This window comes from Podarcis melisellensis (assembly GCF_964234715.1).
Source record: "Podarcis melisellensis genome assembly, chromosome: 7".
NCBI lineage: Eukaryota > Metazoa > Chordata > Lepidosauria > Squamata > Lacertidae > Podarcis > Podarcis melisellensis.
In genome coordinates, this window is record NC_138539.1 from 26,881,905 (window position 1) to 26,906,566 (window position 24,662).

Sequence of the window (24,662 nt, forward strand, 5' to 3'; positions counted from 1 at the left end):
ATTCCGCGAAAACGAAGGGAATCGGGAAACCGTGTCTCAACTAATTTCCTACTTCTGCTCTCTTAAGAATTAGCCTATTACTAAACTTGCTTTAAAAAAATAAATAAATAGAGAAAAGGTCACGCATGCGTCAATTGTCGGAGGGCTTCGCTCCGCTCTCTGTAGGAGGCGCTGTTCTCTCAGTCTGGGCTCTCGCGATGTCGTCGCTGTGCCAGCCTCCTCGAAAGGCGCATGCGCGGTGTGCAGAGCAGAGATGCGTCGCGTCGGGCATCTGCTCTGAGGTGGAGAAGAGACTTGGCTGGGGAAGCCGGTGAGGATACAAAGGCGAGGCGAGACGGGCCGGGCCTTCCGGCTTCTTTCCGGCTCAGGATGTGGAAGCTGAGCCCAGCTGACGAATCCGGGCCAGGTAAGGAGCGGAGCCTGAGGGGGAGGGGGCGTGCCCCTGGCAACTGGTCTCACTCCGGTTTGACGCCTGTTCTACCGCCTTCCGGCTTCTGCGTGCTGTGGTTGGTTCCGCCTGTCCTGGCTCGCCGCCTTTGGGCGGATTGGAGAAGCGGCACTTCGCCAATTATCCGATGTTTACTTTGGAAAACTGATGGGAGGTGGGCTTCGCATTGAGAGCAGGTATGGGGAACTATTGCTGAAGCACGACTCCCATCAGCCCCAGCAAGCATCGCCAAAGGCAAGGAATGATGGGAGTTGTAGTCCAGCAAAACATGGGGGGGGGGGCGCAGGTTTTCCACATCCTTGCTGTAAGGTGGAAGGGGTGGCTAAAGTCCTGTCTCCAACTCTCCACATGAATAAAGAGAAAAATCGGCGTTATACCATCAGAGGTTAATTAAAATTTGGTTGTGTTTTTCCCATTTCAGGACAGTCATACCACCTTTTAGTTGGTGTCGAGTATGTTGTCGGACGTAGAAATTGTGCCATTTTAATTCAAGCGGATCAGTCCATCAGCCGAAGCCATGCAGTCCTTTCAGTTAGTCACCCTCAAGTGAACCTTGTAAGTACCAAATGTACAACATTATGAATAGGGGAGTGGTTTGGGGTCAACCACACCCATTTTTATCGTAATTTCTGCAGTTATAGAATGTACAGCACCGCCTCAGTCAAGTCACGGATTTCTTACCGCTCCCAGATTTTTAGACCTCATCTAACAAGATTATGTTTTGAATGTGTTTTACTCAATATGTTTACCAAATGAAATCCTCCAGGTATTTGGGGCTAAGACTCCTGTGTTTAGATCTATAGTCCAAAACACCTGTAGAGCACCAGGTTGAGGAAGGCTGAGATAGAAGGTTAATGCTAGAAATAAAAAAAAATACACGACCCAGTTTGTGCATCACAATAAACTATAGATAAGGTTTGCCATCAATTCCTTTGTCTGAGTGAAACATAGGGAAAACATTTGATCCCCTTCTTAGTGTTACATCCAAACCAATAATTGTGTTTTGTTTTGCTTCAACAAACCACAACCAGTAAGTCAAGAGTAAATATTGACTATAGATTGTTATTCCCAACACACCATGATATGTGGTTTGGCTAAAATGAAGTTAGTTGCTTTTGTTGGTACCTAAAATGTTGGAAACGGCATTTCCGTGTGCTGCTCTGGTTCTCCAGAAGCGGCTTAGTCATGCTGGCCACATGACCCGGAAGCTGTACGTCAGCTCCCTCGGCCAATAAAGCGAGATGAGCGCCGCAACCCCAGAGTCGGCCACAACTGGACCTAATGGTCAGGGGTCCCTTTACCTTTACCTTTTAAAATGTTGTTATTTTTTATTTTCAGAGTCAGTCTTCTACATTTCCTGTGTTAACTTTAAAAGACACTTCTAAATATGGTACCTTTGTTAATGAAGAAAAACTAGCAAATGGAACTACTAGAACTTTGAGGTCTGGTGACAGAGTCACTTTTGGAGTCTTTGGAAGCAAGTATAGGTAAGATCAATTTGTGCTCATCTTCAAATGTTCATGGCTATACATTTTGAAAGTCATGGAATATGTCTGAGGATTAATTAGAAATAGACAAAAATAGTCATTCTCAGCTGTGAATCTTACAAAGGGTGTGAGATCCCTTGCAAATGTCTCTACTCTTAGATCATGATACATTCCTGCCATAATCTTTGCTTCTGTAGCTCTGCCTCCCTCCATTGTCTGAAGGCCTCCTGTTCCCTCAAATATTCCACCTTAGCTGTTCTGTACAGTTGGAACTGCCTCCTAGAACACTGCCATGGTGCCAACTCTTACGTTTTTCAAAATCCACCTTTTCTATGAGACCTTTGCCACAGGCCCTTAGATGCTATGCTTCACTGTAACTGAACCTGTAATTGAGCTTAAGTACATGCAACTGAGGTGGCGCTCATTGAGCCTAGGGCTTGCCAATCAGAAGGTCAGCTGTTCGAATCCCCATGACGGGGTGAGCTCCTGTTGTCCGCTCCCAGCTCCTGCCCACCTAGCAGTTCGAAAGCATGTCATAGTGCAAGTACATAAATAGGTACTGCTCTGGTGGGAAGGTAAACAGCGTTTCCATGCACTGCTCTGGTTTCACCAGAAGCGGCTTAGTCATGCTGTCCACATGACCAGGAAGCTGTCTGCAGACAAATGCCGGTTCCCTCGGCCTATAGAACAAGATGAGCACCGCAACCCCAGAGTCGTCCGTGACTGGACCTAATGGTCAGGGGTACCTTTACCTTTACCTTTACATGCAACAGAAACCACTATGTTGCTTCCCGTGTCAATTTTAGATTGATAAGCTCCTCAGGGCAGGGACCTCTCCCTGTAAAGGACCACACACACAGTTGCTATTATTTAACTAAATAAAGTAATAATATTGTGTGTTTCTTTTAACACTACTTTGCAGAATATTCTATGAGCCTTTGGTAGTGTGCTCTTCGTGCTTAGCTGTTTCACAGAAAAGTTCTTTAAGTAAAAATATTCTACAGCTGGGAGGCCATGCAGTGAATGAGTGGAAAGAAGGATGTACTCATCTTGTTATGGACTCAGTCAAACTTACAGTTAAGGTGAGTTGTGACTTTTCAAGTGCATCTGATATGCAAGCGTAATACTGATTTTTCTGAACTGTGCATTGCAGTAAAATATAGTCCTATATGCCGCAAACCGTTCTTTCATATTCCCTTTCCTGTCAATTCACTTTAATATTTCATTGGAAAATTGAGACTTCCTGGCAGCAGGCACTGGAGTATTGTGACATTTTTTGTGAGGCATCTTTGTATATGAAAGATGCTTTAACAATGCAGTCATGCACATAATTACTTGGAAGTCCCAATATGTTCCATGAGGTTTACTCTTAGAGGTGTGTAGTGGATTACAAATAGCCATTATGGAGTAAAATAAGAGGAAGTGTATTTTTGGCATTCCAGAAGATCTGGAGCTGACACTGATGGCCATGCAATGAACAATTTAATAGAAAGATAATCGCAATGAAGTTAGGATATAGGAGGGTGTGGATTTGGCATAAATCTTTGGATTCGAGTGCAGGAGTGAGAAGAGAAGTTGAATTGTAGAGAGTTAGCAAGAAAGCTTCTGTAAACATATGAGTAAAGGAGATGAGTGATTTAGAGGTACTTAGAAGTTGAGTGTAATTCAGGCTTCCTCAACCTCGGCCCTTCAGATGCTTTTTCAGACTACAATTCCCATCATCCCTGACCACTGGTCCTGCTAGCTAGGGATCATGGGAGTTGTAGGCCAAAAAAATCTAGAGGACCGAGGTTGAGGAAGCCTGGTATAATTTATGAGGCTCAGTTTGGTAGTGATGTGTTTGGGAGTGATGGGAAAGTAACTATCCTGGCAGAGTTCGTTGTTATATGGGAAGCATTAAGGTCTGCTGCTGGGAGTAATTGAGAAGGCAGTGAGAATGGTGTCCACAGATAATGGCAGCAAAAGGGTTGTAGTTTTCTGTTTTAAGAGGGTACCACTAACCAGAGGGTTGCGAGACTGGGGTGGAGAGATGTGAGTGAAAGGCTGGGAATGAGGACAGGCTAGAGAGAGTGTGTAGTGTTTTTGTACTATTGTAAATTATGGTAGTGATGATCTGCTTTATCTTTAGGCAATATGTGCCTTGATCTGTGGTCGACCGATTGTGAAGCCAGAGTATTTTGATGAATTAATCAAAGCAATTCAGGCGAAGCAGCAGTTACCAACACCTGAAAGGTAATAAGTTATAATACACGCCCTAGATTTAAAAAGGATCTGATAATTATAATTTGAACTATTATGTTCTACTATGTAGCACTTGGCTTTAAAAACTCCTGTAGTATGCCCTGCTTAGAGATAACCAGTGCTTTTTTCTGGGGGTACGCAGGGGTACGCATACCCCTAAACATTTTGTGAATCTAAGTTTGGACTCATTGAGGGGCAGTATTTCAATACTGTATGAGTAGGAAAATGAGAGTACCCTTTAACATTTTTTTTAGAAAAAAAGCACTGGATATAACCATATTCAAGTCATGTATGCTCATTAATTGAATATGATGCATAACATACATGCTATAGTTATCTATGCCATAGTGTAATTTTATACGTCATCAGATTAAATCATATGTTTACACACATTCGAAATTATATGGAACATTTATGTTCTTGAAGTATAGCAGAAACATTTCTGGCCCAAAAAATGCTCCTATCTAGGAAGGTATAGCTTCAGTATCGGCAAATTCCTGAATTGATAAATAAGACACTATAAGACAGAAGTGAGATAATGAAATATTTTTATTGTGTGGAAATTAAAAATTAATGCAATTGTACTGAAATGTCTACATCAGATAACACGATAAAATGGAAGATATATTGTTATGTATAAAATAAGTTAACAAATTGCTGAGGTTTTGGTTACACAGGGAATGCAGTGCTCGGGAGATGGGGGGAGTCCATTGGATCTATGGAAGTTTGTATTTGAAAGTGGAAATTTGTTTATTAAAAACCTAATAAAATATTTATAAAAAAAAAAAAAGAAACATTTCTGGCCCACTGTTGTCTACTGACTGGTAGCAAGACCACCCACCGCCAGCCTTCGGAGGAGCCTTCCGAAGCCTGGCGGGGGGAGGAGGTCTCTCTGCCCCACCACCAGCCTTCGGAGCAGCCTTCCGAAGGCTGGCGGCGGGAGGAGGTCTCTCCGCCCCACCGCCAGCCTTCGGAGCAGCCATCCGAAGCCTGGCGAGGGGAGGAGGTCTCTCCGCCCCACCGCCAGCCTTCGGAGGAGGTCCAAGGACAGTGGGGAAGACGCGCTGCGCTTCCCCGCTGTCCTGGAGATTTCCCTATGGGCTTTCGTCTTGCAAAGGAAGCGCCTCCAAAACGGAAAACCCTTTCATCTACCGGGTTTTCCGTCTTGCGAGGCGTTCGTCTTGCGGGGCACCACTGTATGCCATTTTGAGATCCTTTTGGTGGAATGCAAGTATTCTAATCAAATAAATAAAACACCACCCTGGGGTATCTGGAGCTGCTTAGGCAATTCCTATTTATTTGTCTAGGAAAGGAGGATTCTGTACTGGTTTGTAACTTCCCAATTCATGTCGATCCAGTGAAGACTTCCTCAGCTATGGTCTTTAACTATTTCCTCTTTCAGACTAGGTGAAGCAAAGTCTTTCCACGGTGAGGAAGATTAAGTATAATTATATTTAATTGGCAAAGTGTTGTACTGCTGACTCGTTGCTATGAGCTCTTGGGGAAATGACAGGATATTTTTGGATGTTATGCGAGTTGAATCGTCTTCATTTTCACAGGTTGCTATAGAGATATCTTTGGTAATATCTTTTGAAGTGGTGCAAATACTCTTGGGAATATGAACATTAACAAAACATTGCTTTAAAAATAAATTATATAGTTAATAATTGCCTTGGTAAAATACATCTCAATTCACAATCTGAGATCAGGTTCATGTTAAATTATTTCTGCTGATGAATAAGATTAACAGTTTAGTGATGCTTTGATCTTTAATTAAAATTAAAATTTATATTGCCTTTAGAGAGGACCTACTGTCCATATAAACTGTATGGAACAGCTTTTATTTTTTATGTAATTTGAATTCACAACTTTTATTTAAACCATTGAACTTTTTTTGCAGACAGGTTATACACAGTGGGCATGTCATAAAAACGTGCCTGTGGAGTTTTCAGATTATTGTTAATCAAACAGATAATCAAATAGGTAATCAAATATTAGGGTGCATGGTTGTGGTTTTTGCCTTTGTCCAAGACCGACTTCAAGATTGCGTTCAGCAAAGGGGGGGGGGGCTGCATAGAGAAAAAAATGAACATGTGTTCAGTGATTCCTGGGCTCTAGGACTGCATGCTACATGGGTGCAGAAGAAGCAGACCTTTATTGTTGAGCCTGTGTGCAAATGGATAATGCCTCAAGATTACTGTGTGCAAGATTATGTACAACATAGTAAACCAGCTAGATGTTGGATAGAAAGACAGATGTACTCAAACTAGGTAAGCAATGTAGAAATGAATGACAGTTAATAGTAGTGTAAAATGTAAGCTACATTTTTACAATCATTTCTTCCATTCACAGATTTTACCCTCCTATTGATGAGCTGAGTGTTAAGAATAACAAATTAGATCTGGCAACCTCTCCCATAAGAAGAACAATATTCAAAGGAAAAACGTTTGTGTTTCTAACTGCTAAGCAGGTAACTGGCACCATTCAAAGCTTGACAAAAGTAATTTAAAATACTTTCATCTACAGAGATTATGTTAATAGCACAGGTTTTGTGTACTCATTAGCCCTCCTTAAATTTTGTACACATGCAATAATGAGAAGGAGGTTTGCACTGCTTGGCCTAATGATGGCCTTCTCAGTATTGGCTGTGGAACACCCTCCCTTCAGATGTCAAGGAAATAAACAACTCTCTGACTTTTAGAAGACACCTGAAGGCAGGTTTTAATGTTTGATGTTTTAGTACATTCTGATATATCCTGTGAGCTGCCCAGAGTGGCTGGGGAAATCCAGCCAGATGGGTGGGGTATATATAATAAAATTATTATTATTATTCATGACATCCATGGACATCGAGTGTGTGAATGCACAGAGGGATCTCCATTCACATGGATTACATGTGCATGTCCAGCTACTCTTTCATAGGTGCCGTTTTGCAGATGTCCATGCTCAGTGTGCAGATGTTGAGATTATGTCCCTGGGGGTTGTGATGTTGTGAGTGGAGCCACTGATGTGTCCATACTTTTTCTTATAAAAACTTGAGCCCCTACTATTTATTTGCCCAAAAATTTTTTTCACTCAAGTGCCTCAAAGTAACTTGAGCAGTGAAAAATAAAAGTAACAAAGACATTTAAATTAGATTATTCGATATATGAACATTTGTAACCAAGTTAAGGACTTTTGTACTCATTGGAGCTCAGAACTTGACTTTTCAGTCAATTTTCTACTTGTCTTTATTCAGAGTCATCTATTGAGCTGCATTCATGTTAACAAAAGGCACATTGAACATGCAGCTTTTAAAAGTGAGCAGAGAACTGGCTGAAAGACCACCAAGGGCTTGTTCTCTGATTGGAAGAAGGTCTTGGGCTTGCCCACTTCCTCCCATGTCTTCGCCCATTGCATTGCATGCACCCACATGCATTACTGTGTGTACAATGTAGTGTCCCAAGTGGGTACTCTGGCATTTTTTAAGAATGCAGAACCTGCCTGACTCTTTACTATCTTGCTAAAGGAACTCAAGTTGTATGATATAAATCAGGGATGGGGAACCTGTCACTCTCCGGATGTTGCTGAACTGTAATTTCCATCAACCCCAGCTAGCAATAGCCAGCAGCATTTGTAGTCCAGCGACATTTGGAGGATCACAGGTTGCATATTGCAGTTGATAGTCTTTGCAGACAAGGTAATATGATAAAATGGTAATAAAGAAGAAACCTTTGAAATAGTAATAAACACACCTGTAACATTCTCTGTATATGCCATTGCATTTATTGTCACTTGTAGAGTCCTCATATTGGTTACATTACGTCTTAAGTTATGAAACGGTATGCTTATTATAGAAATGTGTCATATTAATGTGAGCTCTGTTCTTTGAACCTTTGGGCTTTGTATTTAATTTTAGTTTGCAAAACTGAGTGCAGCAATTAAACTTGGAGGAGGAGAAGCGAAACTGATAACGGAGGAAGCAGAGATTGTTTCTTCTTTGGTAGCACCTGATATTTGTGTCATTGAAGTAGGCTTGACAAACTCTCAAGGATCCATTTCTGACTTGGACAGGAAATGGATGGATAGAATCACAGCTGTCTTCCAAAGGTAGGATTGCTGAAATATTAGTAATTGAGTACTGAGGTTGTTTTTTTGTTGTTGGAGGGGCATTAAAACCATAACGGATACAAATAGGGTCTGTAAAGTATGTGTGCATATCTAATGTTAAAGTAAGTCCATAGATTTCTATCACATGCAAGAAACGATTGTAGCTGAATTAGAATAAAAAAAAGCTCAACAACTTTGGTTGGCCCTTTGGTTGGCCCCGACGGCCCTTCACTTCATCAAATCTGGCCCTCTTTGAAAAAAGTTTGGACACCACTGGACGGTGGTCCTCCAGATGATGTGAATTACAGCTCCTATTACCACTAGCGCTTATGCTGGGGTTTGATGGCAAACTGGGTTCAGTCACCTTGAGATGCTTCAATAAAATGCAGTATATACATAGTGATTATAAATTAACAACATCTGGAGTGTCTTCCAGACTTGTTATACATGTGCAGTCTGAATATGAATGTAGGCAGGAAACTGCAGGTTAATAGAATTAAATGTTTCACTGACAATTTCCCTTGGGCCATTTTATTTATTTAAAATATTGTTAGCTCACCTTTCATTATAACCCAGCCCAGAGTCTTTATTTTTTAAACAAACGCTGATATCCATCCCTTGCCAATTTACAGGTTGCATCCTGCATGATAGTCTGTTCCTTTGCTGTAATGTTTTAGCATTATTTTCCAAGGATGTTATTTGGTGAATGACCTCCAGTTGTTTTTCTGACAGTGTTTTATTTCTAATAGGAAGCAATGGAGGACAATAGCTGAGGCAGAAATTGGTCTAGCAGTTATTTTTTCATCCACAAAAACATACTGTAATCCTCAAACTCCTCTAGATGCAGGTAATTTTTAAAATCTATTTTTAAAAATCTTTGTTCAGCATTTTTTACTTTTAAGGAACTGAATTCAGCAGACAGCTTGAAAGAGGGAGCCTATTATTTAAGAGTGCTTTGTTTTAGGATTACAGATAGCCTTATGTTACTGATGACCCTACATTTTTTTGCTTGCAGATTTAACAGATTTTAGATAGCTTTCAATTGGAAAAGTAAAAAGCACCAGTTTTAGTATCCAGTTTTGACAGCAAATAAGCTGAATCTCACTTTCATTCACTTCCATTTTTTTCTGCAGTATAACTCTGTAACTTCTTTTTCTAATTAATTTGCTTATATGGGAGAGGCCAGAGACTTGCTCCCAATTCATTAGGTATGGTTGACCGCTGGATAGTATTAGTTCTGGATTAGCCCTTAGTTTTAGGATGCTCAGACGCCTCATGCAATAGAATTTTAAGTAAGAGGATATACTAGATTTTAGGTTTTGGTATTAAATAGTCAGGTCAGGTTTTTAAATTATATGACTGGTTTAATGTCTTCAGTTTGAATGTTTTTTTTTTGGCATGGGATTTGATGAAAATATAACTTGATGCTGAATGTGTTCATGGTGATCTTAATGACAATATGCTTGTATTTATTTTTTTATAGCAACAATAAAAAGCCAGAACCTGCATAGAAAACCAAAAGTATTTAAGTTACATTGTAAAAATACTAGTACGGTGGAACCTTAGTTGTTGAATGTAATCCATTCTGGAAGACCATTCAATGTCTGAAATGTTCGACAACCGATGTGCAATGAGCGGTTGGAGAATTCAATTGAAAAAAGCATTCCGAGGCATGTTTGAAAACAGAAGCAGTTACTTCTGGGTTTTTGGCGTTCAGGTTCCGAAATGTTCGGCTTCTGAGACACTCGAAAACCAAGGTTCCACTGTATCGAAGAAGCAAGATGGGGAGATAAATGGACACTTCTTAATAGGAAGAGTTGCACAAAAATATATTTTTGAATAATATTTGTCTGAAATGGCATGATTTATATAGTTTTAAAATGTTAATATTTATTCTTCTTTGCTGCTTTTAAACTGCAGGTGTAAAACCTACATCAGCATCACTTGTTACAGGACCAAACCTTTCTCAAAGTGTAGTAGATGAAACAGTAATGCCCACCATTGCAGCATACGTAGCTGACAATGAAATGGACCAACTGATGGACACATGGTAATGTACCAGCAGGAGCTCTTTTGATTTGCTCTTTCTAAATATGGCTTCATGATGAAGCCACAGTTAGTCTGACTGTGATGCCTTTATTTTCACTTGAAAATTTTCATCATATGCCAAAAACTGCAAGGGTAGATTCTTGAGTTTCTAATCTTCTGAAGTTACAAAAGAAGGGACTCCTAGTTTATGGAGCGTAACTTTCAGTACTGCATCTGTCTTTTGTAAAAAAATAAAAAAAGAAAGCCTGCTGGAGTTTTTAAGGCAGGAAAAAACCTGCAACATTTCATGTAAACACACTTCAGTCATTTTATTTGTATACTGTTTTTCTGTGTACATGCACTCAACAAAACAGTGTTATTTATTTCATTCATATTCCACCTTCTTCCAAACAGTTCAGAGGAGTGCAGCCCACACTCTAGCCACTGTCCAAGGCCAGCCCAGGGTCTTGTCCAGTCAAGTGTTAGTGGAACCCTTGACATATAACTTCAGGGTATATTACGTACACACAATTGGGAAATAGAGCAAGACTATCACTAGCCACATTGTGCAAAATGGGGTATGTTTATTATAGATGAAATGTGGGTGAGGGGAGAATTGCAGATGGTGGGAAAATCAGAACCAAAGGTAGCCATTTCTCAGCATTACAGAATTAAAACAATCCTATGTGTTTGCTCAGAAATGCATCCTGTTGTATTTACTTGCTGCTACATAAGTACAGTGGTATCTCGGTTCTTGAACGTAATGAGTTCCGGAAGACTGTTCGAGTTCCAAAATGTTCAAAAACCAAGGCAAAAAGGCTGTTGGCAAATTCAGTTGAGAAAATTGAAAAATACACAGCAGAAGCCGTTTGACTTCTGAGGTGTGTTCAAAAACGGAAGCACTTACTTCCGGGTTTTTGGCGTTCGGGTTCCGAAATGTTCGTCAATGGAGACGTTCGAGAACCGAGGTACCACTGTATGCATATTTAGTGATTGTGGCCTATATCTGCTGAAATCCTTGACATCAATGAGAATGCATGCTAAAATAATAATAACAGTATAATCTTATGCATGTTTACTCAGAAGTCACACTGAATTCAGTGAGCTTACCCTTAGTAAATGCATTTAGAGCTGCATTTTAGATTTAGAATATTTAGGCTGCATTCCTACATACACTTATCTAGTAGTAACCTCTATTGAACTCAGTGAGGCTTCACTCTGAGTAAGCATTTATAGCATTGCACTATAAATCCAGGAAGATTTACCAGTGATATGGAAGCCGCTTTGGTGACAGAACTGTTTGCATCTTCCAAACAATGAACAAAGGAATGTTTCTGATGACTGAAGAGTGGCAAATTAGGATCTTATTTCTGCTCTTAAAAAAAGTCAGCTAAAGTCGCAACAAACTTACAGGAGGCATCTTGATAGGGATTAACATGCAGAGGCAGTGTTGAACTCTCTGTAGTCAGCTGTAGCTTTGGAATCTTGCCTCTGCACCATTTAGGAACTAATAGCTTGCTGATCAGAAGGTGGAATTTGCTGATGCATTTGAGCCCTGCATAGGAAGCTCGAGGGAGGAGAAAGGTGGGCAGAGGGACAGGTGGAGAAAAGCAAGAAAGTGCAAATAGGATAGAAAGGAATCAATCAATCAGAAGGAAAGCAAATTAGTTGGTATGTACCAGATGGAAGAAAAAAATAGTGTCTGGAAGCATTACTAGAGTGTGTGCAGGTGTGTGCTGCTGCGCTTTTGAATTTGTTCCAGCAATCCCTACTGATACTGGTAGGTAACATCTACTTTGCAAAGGAGCAGATTTTTCTTCCTCAGACCCTGCCCTTCTCCTGCAGTTTTGTCTTGCCACTGCAATTTTGGTGGGCAAGTTGAGGAAGAGGGTGGACGAAAGCAAGCAAACAATGGAAAGGGAAGAAATGGTTTTCCTTTTCCTTTCACTTGCTAAGTGTGTAACCCACCCAGGATTAGCAGAGCAAACTCATAGATATGCAGCACCAGTGACCATTCCTTTTGTTTGCAAACATACTTACTAGTGCTTTGTACCCAAGTCCCTTTAAGGAACTAACAAAGATGCATGCGCCCATGCAGGGGAGCTCAGCAGCTGCCATTCTAAAATGCAGTTACTACTATGCCTCCATTTCAGGGTCCTGGTAGGGAGGAGGGTGGCTGAGTGAGGATGAGATCACTGAGGAGCCCATCTGAGCTCATGGACCCTCAGCCAATGCCTGATTATATCAGTCGCTGCCATCAGGCCTGTTACTACTCCTATAGCAGATGATGATAGAGAAATTTCAAATTCCTCGTAGCTAGCAAGAAATTCTCATCTTTAGGTGCAACCCATGCATGGACCTTACAGATACCTCACATTTCTAGGGATCAGCAGAATAACCAGAAATTTGAGAAACGGATTATAGATCATGTAATGTATGGTACAGGCTTTGGTCATTGACTTAGTATTTCCTGCTCTGACCTATTACTTTTCTCCTTGTTTACACAGCATGGAAGTGTCAGGAGAGAACAGAAAGAGAGCAACAACTCCTATCAGGGAACAAAGGAAAAAACCTTACCCACTGGATATAACTACTGTTAATGAGACTCCAGCAGGAACTGGCACTGTGAATGTTGGGGCTACAGTACCCAGGTTGAATGCAAGGCCCGAGACTAACCAGAGTAGCCTTTCGCCCTCTCCCTCTAAAATGTCAGGGAATAGGAGAAACAAAGAGGGCGATTCACAGCAACAATTGAATTCAATTAAAAACTACTTCCAGACAGTTACCAAAAAAAGGTATGTTCACATAAATCTCTTGCAGTCAGGCTAGTTCTAATATTTATTCCCTAATTTTTGGTCTTTACTTAGCTTTCAAAGATCTCAGATGTTTCAGTTCCATAGTTAACTGAAAATATGTGAAATCCTCTCAAACAATGCATATTGATAACATGCTGGCTCCAAGAAGCTTTGCCTGAATAATGCTAATCAGTGCTACATTTTAATTTTAAGTTTGCTTATGAGTAAGCTACCTTTTGCTGATTGCTCCTAAGGATGCCATCACGATGAATCCCATTTGAAATTAATGACACTACAGTGCACAGTTAAATGCTTGCTATGATTATTACAAGTGCCATCTGAGTTGTACTTGATAGGATTCAGTCTGTCTAGGTTCATAGCTATTCATCATAAAGATGAGTAGTGAACAAGTGTGTGTTTGTGATCTTTCTGTGTATATCCATTTGTGATGTTCTGCTTGTGCAAATAGGAACTAAGTGTCCCTTTCCTCCCTCCTTTGCACCAGCAACATTTGCTCTAGAGGGTTGGGAGACCAATCATGTTCACTGGCACGATGTTAGGTTCTCCCTCAATCTGAAGAGAAAGTCTAAAATGCTTTTTTTTTCTATTCAAGGGAAAGGGATGAGGTTGAAGAAACATCACAGTCTAAATATGCAAAGATAGAGGAGAAGTCATCACTGGCTTCTAGTCATACTCAGCCTGTAACTTCTTGGCTGTGGGAAAGCAAGGCAGGAGGATCTCAAAAAGGGCCATGTACCTTGGACCAGAACACAAACAAGTCCTGTATAGGTGGAAGTAGAAAGTCTATTGCGGAGACTAGCCAGTTAGAAAATAATAATAATGAAAGCATTGTTGCATCAAAAAAGAGAAAAGAATTGGAAGACTCAATAGAAGACGAAGCATCGTTAGAACTTGTCTTTGCAAGCCAAGAACTGGATTGGGAAGACGATATAGGAAATCATGGTGAAGGCAGTACCCAAGGTGCAAAGAAGAAAAGGAAATTGGAAAGGAAAGAAGAGAATTCAGATATGGAGACTGGGAGACTTCAGGTAGTGACATTTTTTTCTGTCTCATACACACACAAACACACACACACACACAGAGAGAGAGAGAGAGAGAGAGAGAGAGAGAGAGAGAGATGCCATAAACCACAATTTTAGACTATTAGCATAAAGATAAAATTATTTTGAATTTGTATCAATAAAAGAAGGAAGAATATAAATGCTTTATATCATTTTACAGGAGGGATAACAAGGTGGATATAGATTGTACTCAGACTTCTGGAATTTTAGAGGGTGGGCTTCATAGAACTACTCTTCAGATCTGCCAAAGTGGGGGGACATTTAGAACAGGGCCAAGCCACTGATGGATTAAAAATATATTTGGTAAAGAGGTATCTGAAGAAGTGTGCATGCACACGAAAGCTCATACCAAGAACTAACTTAGTTGGTCTTTAAGGTGCTACTGGAAGGAATTTTTTTGTTTTGGTAAAGTGATTAGCTAAATATTCTGTAACATGGTAAAATATTTAAATCATTGATTTAGAGCATCAGGCAGTATCAGTAAATATCCCCTTCAGGTTGAGATTCCTTTTTGTTGCTTTCACCATTTTTTGTGTAGTTTGCATTTCTTCCTCCCCAGCCCCCAAATGCGTGCATATCCATTCTAGCATACTCAGATTTCCCCATGTGCTTCACTTGAGGGGCAGCTTCATGTACTTCATGTTTTTGCACACGCTTTCTTGTTGTAAGGATGGAAGCCACTGGGCACAGAAACTCCATGTGCTCATTGAACATGAAACAGATTTTTCGATGCAATGTGCCTGTTTCTGCTAGTGTTGGCATTTGGTATACTCACACTCACAGTGGAGAGAGAGGTTTGTTTTCCTTTAAAGCTTTTGTTTTACTTTACAACTTTTACATGGAAGATCTGTGATCGCCTAAGGTTCAAAAACAAAACTAGTCACAATCCACTGCACAATTAAAAGCATTTATGTCCCATTGAAACCACAGGTTTATGTATGTTGAAGTCTATATTGAATTATGCTGGAAATCACAAGTGTGGAGAATGCAGTTGCCCTCAAGACCTGCTTGCAGGACCTCCCATAGGAATCTAGTTGATCACTGTGATAACTACATTGTGGACTGTATGAGCCCCTGGTATGATCCAGCTGGGTTTTTCTTACATTACTATCTAAAATAGCTTTTATCCATTATTATTTTTTTAATGACCTCTCGTGAAAACCTACTTTTGTAGGGTCGGAATTGTTTTCGGAATAACTTCACACTATTCTCCTAGAGATTTTTTTGTGAGTATGTACTGACTCTTTTACATCCATCTTTTATTGTGCTGCCACAGTAAATCAGCCACACTGCTCTGCACAACAGTAATTTTAAAGTTGCTCATTAATGAAAGCGATTATTTCTTCTTTTATACTTTAAAGCTGTGAAAGTATTTCACTTGGAAACCCAAGAACTAGGTAACAAGTCAAGTTCTGTTTTTGCAAGCTGTGACCATAAATAAATTCTGCTGAATAGAAGGCTTCTTTAGCTTGGGAGAAACCATGCTGAAGAACTCTTTCATTCAGAGTAATTTATTTCAGCTCTCTCGTGTGGGAGCTACCACACACTTTGACAGAAGAACCATTTGTTATTTCCTCTCTTTGAGGAGTAGTCAGAGACAGATGAGTTCAGCATTTGCTAGCTAGAGTTCAAGCAAGTAGCTTTCAACCTACAGTTTTCAGGCTCATTCTACTGTAGTGGTATAGAGTATATGTTAGACACTTAACAATACCTTTTGTTAAACAGCAAGAAAAGAAGCAGTCGCATCCAGTTTTAAACCAGAAACAAGAGAAAAAAGAATCACCAAGCTCTGCAAAGAATGACTCCAATGTAAGGAATATCTTCATGTTAATGTTTTTTAATGTGTATTTAATTCTTGCAATAGGTAATGTGGTAGGAAATGCATTCTTTTAAATTAAAAAGATATTCCAACATTGAGGCTAGTGACATTTAGTTTTTTGAAAATCTATCTGAAAAAAATAGCATCAAGTAACTTGTAAAGTTGTCTTTAAACTATTTTGTTAGCATTCTATTTGTTTCCTTCCCTCCCAGTTGAATTGAAACTATCAAACTTTCACTGTTTTGTCAGTGAACTAGGAAATAGACCCATTTTCCTATCCTACTTTGTAGGAGGAACAGGCAATTTTGTTGTCATGTAGAAAATGAGTGAAAGGTGTGAAGATATTGAATGTATAAATTGATGCAGATATTTCATAGTTCATTAAATGGCTATAGGGAGATTTTGGTTTTCCTTGAAGAAACTGATTTAGTTAGAAAAAGTTAGGAAATTTTTTCAAATACCATCTCAGAAAATAGATGACTAAGTAGAGTACCTGGAATCTTATGATGATGAATAAATGTTTATTGTAATAAACAATCTTGATTAGAATAACCTCAGTAATTGCTCTAATTCTTTCCCCCCTCCTAAATAAGACTCCTGATAGATGTGCGAATGACTCTAGCAATCTGCCCAGCAGGCTCCTACTGACTGAATTTAGATCATTGGTTGTTAGTCAGCCAAGGAAAGATGGTGGTTGCACTGCAAAAATAGATTATGGACATCTGAACAACTTTAAAAAGTTCAAAAAGGTTGGTACATGCTTTTAAACTCACAAGAAGATATTACTTAGAACATACAGAAAAGGTGTAAAAATACAGTCGTACCTCGGCTCCTGAATGCCTTGGGAACTGAATGTTCCAGTTTTTGAACATTTTTTTGGAAACCGAATGTCTGGTGCAGCTTCTGCTATTGTTTCCGGCATGCCTGTGCAATCAGGAGTCGCGCCTTCATTTCCAAACTTTTTGGAAGTCAAATGGACTCCCGGAACATATTCCGTTCGACTTTCAAGGTATGTCTGTATTAGCTAAATCTGACCATCTTCTGGTTTTGGTTGGTTGGGTGTGTCTTTTAATCTAGAGGTTTGCAGTGCAGTGTGGGGGAATAGAGGACTGAATTAAATGTAGTCCTAAAAGCTATTGCAAGGGTATCTTGAAGCCGAATGCTTCTATGTTTAAATTATATTGCACTCTTTGGGAATGATCAGAAATTGGTATTGTTATTGTAAAAGGACAAACTTAGAGCAGATCAGTCAGAATCCATTTGTAATGTTGTTAAGCTTGAATACAAACATTAAAGATATACACTTTTAAGTGGATAATTGTATTTATAACTGTATTATATTATTCCTGTAATGTATCTGAAACCTGCATAGATTGTATAGTGCCTCCTGCTCTACAGCCCAAACCTAGAATGAAAGACTAATATTCAACAACTGTATTTAATGTATTCTGAGTTTTCTTCAAATGATAGAATGCAATAATGACAAAGGGCATCCTTGTCTGCTTCTTTGCAGCTGAATTGAGTAAGTAGCTGTCTTGGATTCCATCTTTGCATAGTGAGACTTGTAAATGCATTGAAGCCCCAGTTTGAAACCTGAGTTAAATAGAGTTGAGATTAATACATCTTTCCATTTCACAGGTAGCTTATCCTGGAGCAGGACAACTTCCATACATTATTGGGGGATCGGATCTGATAGCTCATCATGCTAGAAAGAATTCTGAGATGGAAGAATGGTTGAGGCAAGAAATGGAGGTGAGGAGCATGAAGTAGTTAAAAGCAAATAACCTGCAACCTTGGCGTTATCAGCACCATGCTCTAACTCAACTGAGCCATCACAGTCATGATCATGAGCTGTAGGTCAGTGTTTCATACACTGGCTGGGTGAGAGGCTGCATTGGGAGTGGAAGATTGTGGAAAATTGGCTGGAGACCACTTGAAAGCGGCCTCTTCCCACTTTCCCCACTCCCACTGCAGCCCCACTGTCCTCACATCCCTGGCCTTTTTGTAGGATCTTCAGAAGAGACCCTTTGGCACAGGGCAGGCAGTATGCAGTGGGGCGGAGACGGTAGGGAATATCCCTTGTTTCCTTGTGCTTATGCAGTATTGGATTCCACCCATTGTATTTATGTGTAAATGCCTGACTGCACCCAAATCATGCTGGTTTAGAGCAGTTCATATTTGGCAGAAGTTCTCAAAAGAATCATTTATTTTTCTAGGAACAGAGTCGCCAAGCAAAAGAAGATTCGCTTGCAGATGATCTCTTCAGGTGAGGGTTCCCTTCCTCCCCATAATGGACTCAAGGGTGGAATCTACACACATACAAAAATGTTCTGAAAATCCTTTTTTAAAAAATGTTTTTAAAAACACATTGGATTTTCCATAAGGCTCGCCATTGCCATCTAGTGTCACATTGTGCTGTATATTGCACTTAAAATGTTTTATTTGCAACTATATAGCTGAGTCCAAGGACTCATTGTATGTTTGCTCAAACTGCATGTGACTGTCTGTTCTTCCCTCCAAACAAATAACAAACTATGGAATGGACATAGCTAGCTTTTCACTATATAAATAAATACACCAAATCAATACTTCATCAGAGCAGACCAAAATCAGAATTAAGAAGCAAGGACAACCTTCCGCCCCATTTATGCTTCTGGAAGGAAAACCCAAAGATGAGAATTTTTAATTAACATTTTTTTAGTGGCAAATTTGATAAGTGACAATAATTTTTGCTGCCAGATGAAACTGCTCTTGCTGTTGGGTGATAATAGGCAGGAAGCCTCTGATCATATGATGGAAACTTCTACACTCAGTCTATTGGAAATCTGAAGAAGCAGTGTGCATGATAATGCATGGCTCACTGTGCAGCAATAGACTGTCCAGAAAGTATTGAAGTAAAGTAAAATGTTAATTCACCCTGGATTAGTCTGTTTCCATTTGTGTGTTCCTTGGCAAAGGCCACTCTGCTTGGGGAATATGTCATATCATAAGTATTTAGAGACCCTTGGGTCAGTCAGTCCCAAATTCCCGCTGGGCATGTCGGCACCCATTTTGGGTCTGAGACTTAATGACAGAAGAAATGTCTCTGATACAATCTGCACATGTGCTCACATCACCATCAGAGACCCTGTTCTGTGTTCTGCCATCAGAGGTATGTGGGCCTTTTCGGTCAGTCTGATACTTAAGCTGTAGACTGTCCTCCCACACTGGCCCCATGTGGCCTCATCACTGCTTAATATTCAACAAGAAATATGACTGTTTCAGCAGTGGGTTGCATTGTTGCTAATGGATTTGAGATTCAACTGCTCCTTAATGGTTTTATTTATTTATGTTCCAGCTTCCTTCCAAGCTCAGGTTGTTGTGACCCTGCAACAACCCTATGAGGCAGGTTGGGCCAAGAAGCAATGACTGGTCTATTGACTCAGTCAGCTTCATGGACAAGTTGCAGGTCATGTGACTGTGTTTTCAGTTTTACTGGATTTCAGAACCAGGCATTTATGCATTTTTTTTGTTCCATTTAGATATGATCCCCATGTAAAAAGAAGATAAGGTGTGCCTTGAATCAGACCTACAGTAGAAGAAAAGCTTGCCTGGCCCTCTGGCAATAAATTGCAACATCAGAGTCAATTTTACGCTGATCATACCTCTTGAAAACCTGCTTTTCATATTGAAGAAAGGATGCAAGACTTTGAACGGTTCTTCAAACATGTTACAGCTAGTGATGGATCCATGCGTTATCTGCCCATTGTGCAAAAGACTGGTCTAGGCCGACTTTGTAATCCTCAATACAAAGATAGCATTAAAATTCAAACTAGAGTACAACTTAAGCCATTTAACCCCCTCCTAGGTTTTGCTGCTCTGGCAGTGAATAAAAGAAGTATCTCTTCCATCCCTGACACTACAGTGGCTTCATGCTTTAATGGCTATTGACTCATGTTAGCAACACTTGGGAAATGACATTATTCAATAGTACTTCTGGCATTCAGCCTTAGCAGCATGCCAGATATTAGGAAGCTGAGAGAAGAGAGACCTCCCTCACTTGTCCTGCCATCACTGCCCCTGTTGGAGCAGCAACAAAGACAAGTGTAGGGGACAGAAACACGGGAGGACACAGAAAGGTGGTTGAAGGAGCATTGGATATCATTGGGAAAGTTGCAGGAAGGATCAAACCTTGTTGTACTACCAATGAAATCAAGACCAAATAGGCTCAGAACTGGATTTGAAAGGGCCCAAGTTATTTTCAGACTTTGAGAGGGAGGGTGCAGAGACTTACTAAGGGGAGTTTGCCCATCGATAGTTATAGCACACAAAGCCTTTGAAATTCTTTTTCAACTTGCATTCTCTATCCCAAATTTTGTTTTTATCAAAGCAAATAGGTTTCTTTTTTTAAAAAAACCACACATTTGTTTTAACCTATTTTTTGCATGGTATGATGACTATCAGAATTGTCAAATGGCAACACGGGATTTGTAACATGAGTATTGCTCACTTCTGTACCGTTTTGCATCTCTCAAACTGGCTTTGATCCTTTTAGTAAATTATTAGTCTTCGTATTGATGGGAAATCTTTTCTTTGCTTCTCAGAATTTTGATGCTTACAAAGACTTGTACCTATTGCCGATAGGAATAAGAGCAGCTGTCCTCAAATTAGTTTATTTTGCCGAAGTGGTGTTACATCTGTTTGGTGCCTTACATGAGACAGGGTGCTATAGGCCCAAATCTGCCATACTTCTGTTAAATCAGAGGAAAGTAAAATGGATACTTCTCCCCAGATGTGTCCCATAAACTCCTTAGATTTAGAAAAGTTTAGTATCAGTTTGACCATCTCTAGCATATACTGCATGTCTGCTCCCATGCATGGCTTAGCCAAGCTGGTTGAAACAGGTAATGCCTTTTAAGAGTCTAAAGCAGGCATCTCTCCACCCAATGCTGTCCAGATGTTTTGGACTACTATACCTATCTGCCTCAGCCAGCATGGCCAATGGTCTGGAATGATGGAAGTTGAAGTCTGAAGCATCTAGCAGGCAGCAGGTTGGGGAAGGCTCTTCTGAAGAATGCTTATGAAGACTAAACATTTGCTCCATGCTTCCGGTCAGTCCATGCGTGCAGTCTAAGCAGTAAGCCTTTTCTGGGGATAATTTTTGTGCTTAAGTACCCATACAGAGCACTTTCCCTTGAATCGAAAATAGAGAAATCTATTTGGGTTGCAGCTGCTTGGTGATTTCCCTTAAGAATAACTCTTCTCAGAAACACAGGTAAGAATGACTGGTAAATGCTAATAAAGTATTCTGTACACACATAATTGCTTGGTTTGCAGAGTATATACCAACCCGTAGAAAAAGATATACGGCTGCTAATGATGTCAAATATTTATTAGTCAATTTCTTTCATAAGCATGAACTTCGAGCCCCCCCTTCTGATCGGCAAGCCCTAGGGCTCTGTGGTTTAGACTGTGGTTTAGACCACAGTGCCACCTATATCCAGGTAACTCTTAGCAGCACCCTTAACGTGGCTACCAAGTTTTGTACAAGTAGATCAAGTCTGTAGCCATAGACACATTTGAAAAGAACTGGGTTTATCAATCTATATTTCTCTAGCCTTAAAGTAATAACTGATAGTTTCCCAGATCCTGTGCATGCAAATTTTTGTATGTAGTAAAACCTATTAAAAATAAATACAGTGGTACCTCTGGATACGAACGGCATCCATTCTGTTACTTCCGGGTCGCTGCGGAGCGCAACCCGAAAATGCTCAACCTGAAGCAACTTCAACCTGAGGTATGACTGTAGATAAATTTCAACGTCTAGCCCTTGTTTTGGAGATAACCTGAAATACACACACAGTATAGGCACTGACAATAACAATTATAGTTGCTAAGCACTGGAGTTCAATGTTTACCACCCCCTCCCTATTGCCTTTAGAAATATTACACCACCCCAATTTCTACCACACCCCTTGGCAGCCATTATCTCACTTTCCACCATTGTACAAAACAAGGGAGATTAGTTTAATGAGTTGCATATTTTATTAGCACAGCATTCCTTGCAGGTGTGGCTAAATCACTTCCAATTGACCAACACTGAATTGTGGCCAGCACAGTGTGCAAGTTGCTAGCCTTAATAACCCAAGTGTAGAAAGGCTACATTTGCCAGTTTAAATGACTAGGCCATTTCCAAAATATTGTGGCAGCTAGCACATTTTAAACATTTGGGAAATAAATTATTAAAAGCAGATCTCAGCAACAGAAAACCCACAGCCAGCTATTCAACTTGTCAGAGTCTATTTGACCAGGAAGTATATGACAGTACTCTCTGCAACTATGTACACTTCCTGTATGCTGGACTTGGTTCTTGCTAGCTCAAATGCTTACACATTTACCTACTCCATTTTAGTAAGTCCTCTCAAATTACTGAGAAGGTCCCTGTAATTGATTGATGAAAGCAAAGTACTATTGTGTCTACTGACACATTAGAATTTTCCACTAAGCATGTTATGTCTAGATTTTGTGTTTTGCAAGATGTCTAAATTTATTAACCTGTAACTAAAATGTGTGTTTTTTTCTGCTTTAGCAACAAGTCTATTTTGAAATAAGTTGATCTAAAGTTGTCATCATGCCTTATATTTGAATTAGAACTGCCACTAATAGCTGGAAAGAGGATTCCATCTTTTTAATCAGATCAAACCATTATAGTGAAATTACTTCCGCCACCTCTACACAAATCTGTAGAACAGTGAACTAGAAAATTAGAACAGTATTGAGGATGCTGTTCTTGGTGTTGAGCCTAACTCAAACTGACACTTAAGCAGGTGCAAAAGAAAGTCTTCCTTCATTCCTGGGTGAAAATAGGCCATTTGGTGGTATTCTACTGTGTGGGAGAAAGTGCTGATCATTGCCTCAGTTCTGAGAGACCTGTATGTCCAATTTCAGAAACTGTTCCTACACTACTGATGTGGGGGATTCTTGAACTAGTACACACATGGATGGGAAATACTATGTTCTGTAAAAAAAGAAGCAAATTACATACAGCCATGACACATTTTGAGTTAGATATCCTTTAAATGCTCTGTTAAAAGAAGTAAGTGGAATAACCTTCATTACCAGAGACATGTAGCTTTCCGTTCACAATTCTCTGACCTAGGGAGTTTCAAGATGTCATGTCCTTCTACATTAATTGGGTCTTGAGTCACACATGTGACTTCCATTATTACAATTTTTCAATTATAAATTATTGCCTCCAAGGATTTAAAATAAGGACTGTCAATTTACAAAACCAAATCCTTCTAAAAATATCAGCAACTGACAGCTTTTCCTGCCCTAAGTTAATTTCCACTTACATAAAAGCACTTGCTTTCTTGGTATCACCTCAGTCAATTAAAAAAAAAAAATTCACAATCTAGAGGCTTATTTTGAAAATTACCACCAATTTAACAACCTGCAATCCGTATTTAATTTCATAGCAAAGCACCTTTGCAAAGAGAAGCTTAACATTAGTATCTGGGTGGTTGAGAACTATCGACTTAAGAGGCTAACGAGACTCATGTAACTTGTTTAGCTGCGTCATGTGTTGCAAAACAGCACATACTTGGTTGTTTATATTGCTTTCATTAGTGAATCTTACCCTTTTCATTCCACTTGTGGTTTTATCAAAGAGCCCTGCTCTTCCTGGCAATAATAAACTGAGAACACTACAGTGTGAGTGCAACACCACAGACAATATTACACCAATATTATAGGGAGATTGTCATGGGCACAGCCAGGATTTATTGGGGGGGGGCAGGCTTTATTCCAGGGAACAGAACCTCATTTAAGTATTTTTATTGGTTTATTTGATTTAGAAACATTTGCAAGATCCTAAAACTTTCTGCACTACCAAAGGCTTGGAAGAGGGAATATTAGCTGGTATAATGCTGTATTCTGACAGAACAGCGAGCAGATAAAAGTACTCCAATGAATTAGCTTTGGGTAGTCCTTATTCTTTTGCATTTATTGAATTATTTCACAATTCTTTTCAAAGGTAGTTTGTAGCAAAATACACAGCAGCTATCATTCAGATGCATAAATGCATTTGGGCTTATTGGCCCATTTTCCCTTGATCATAAGACAAAAAACTACCAAATCTCCACTCTGCTTTTTAAACTGCCCAGGCTTAAAAAGTGATTTGCTGCTCAGAAAGGGATCTCTACAGAAAACAAAATGCCCCCAATTTATCCCAGTATAATCACAAGCTCTATCAAGAACAGTGTGTGTTGCCTCTTTGGCTTACAATAACTTAACTTGTATGTGCCTCTGAGGCCTCAGAGCTTGAGTTCCAAGTCCAAGGGCTAGTAGGCTTTGTGTAAGAGAGAAAAGGCAGCTTAGTTTTTTTAAAAAAACCAAACCCAAAAACCCTGAAGTTCTCCATATGCATTTGGATTTTAGTTTACTGTTCAACTCCCAAAATGGTAAACTGGCAGATTTGCAAAAAAGGAAAAGGAAATTTGAACTTAATTTTGTACAACAGTTTAGGCTTCTCATGAAACATGAACCCAGAAATACTATCGTATACTGCAGAGCACATAAGAGAATAATCTGAATTACTGCAAGTGTTTTCCCTTGCTAGGAGTGATTGTGGTAGAGCAATCCTTGTCCCCTAAATTAAACACATTGCTGTTAAATTATATTTTGATCACATTT

The 24,662-nt window shown here is 39.8% G+C and overlaps 1 protein-coding gene across 1 annotated transcript; it reads left to right on the forward strand.

Annotated features, from left to right (window-relative positions):
• Positions 1 to 216: 216 nt before the first annotated feature.
• Positions 217 to 20,542, forward strand: NBN (nibrin). Its single transcript, XM_081919709.1, has 16 exons — positions 217 to 406; positions 870 to 1,003; positions 1,787 to 1,935; positions 2,858 to 3,017; positions 4,064 to 4,167; positions 6,529 to 6,646; positions 8,075 to 8,265; positions 9,015 to 9,112; positions 10,186 to 10,315; positions 12,801 to 13,088; positions 13,702 to 14,137; positions 15,896 to 15,979; positions 16,583 to 16,738; positions 17,628 to 17,741; positions 18,206 to 18,255; positions 19,511 to 20,542. The coding sequence occupies exons 1-16, from the start codon at positions 232 to 234 to the stop codon at positions 19,536 to 19,538; spliced, it is 2,415 nt and encodes an 804-aa protein (XP_081775835.1). The 5' UTR covers positions 217 to 231; the 3' UTR covers positions 19,539 to 20,542.
• Positions 20,543 to 24,662: the final 4,120 nt, after the last annotated feature.

What these genes read in the sequence shown, in the direction of transcription:
- NBN (XM_081919709.1), top strand. Translation starts at nt 232, where the DNA reads ATGCGCGGTGTGCAGAGCAGAGATGCGTCGCGTCGGGCATCTGCTCTG. An exon ending in CAGTCAAACTTACAGTTAAG is followed by an intron (nt 3,018 to 4,063) that starts GTGAGTTGTGAC and finishes CTTTATCTTTAG; the next exon opens with GCAATATGTGCCTTGATCTG. An exon ending in GGTTGAGGCAAGAAATGGAG is followed by an intron (nt 17,742 to 18,205) that starts GTGAGGAGCATG and finishes TTATTTTTCTAG; the next exon opens with GAACAGAGTCGCCAAGCAAA.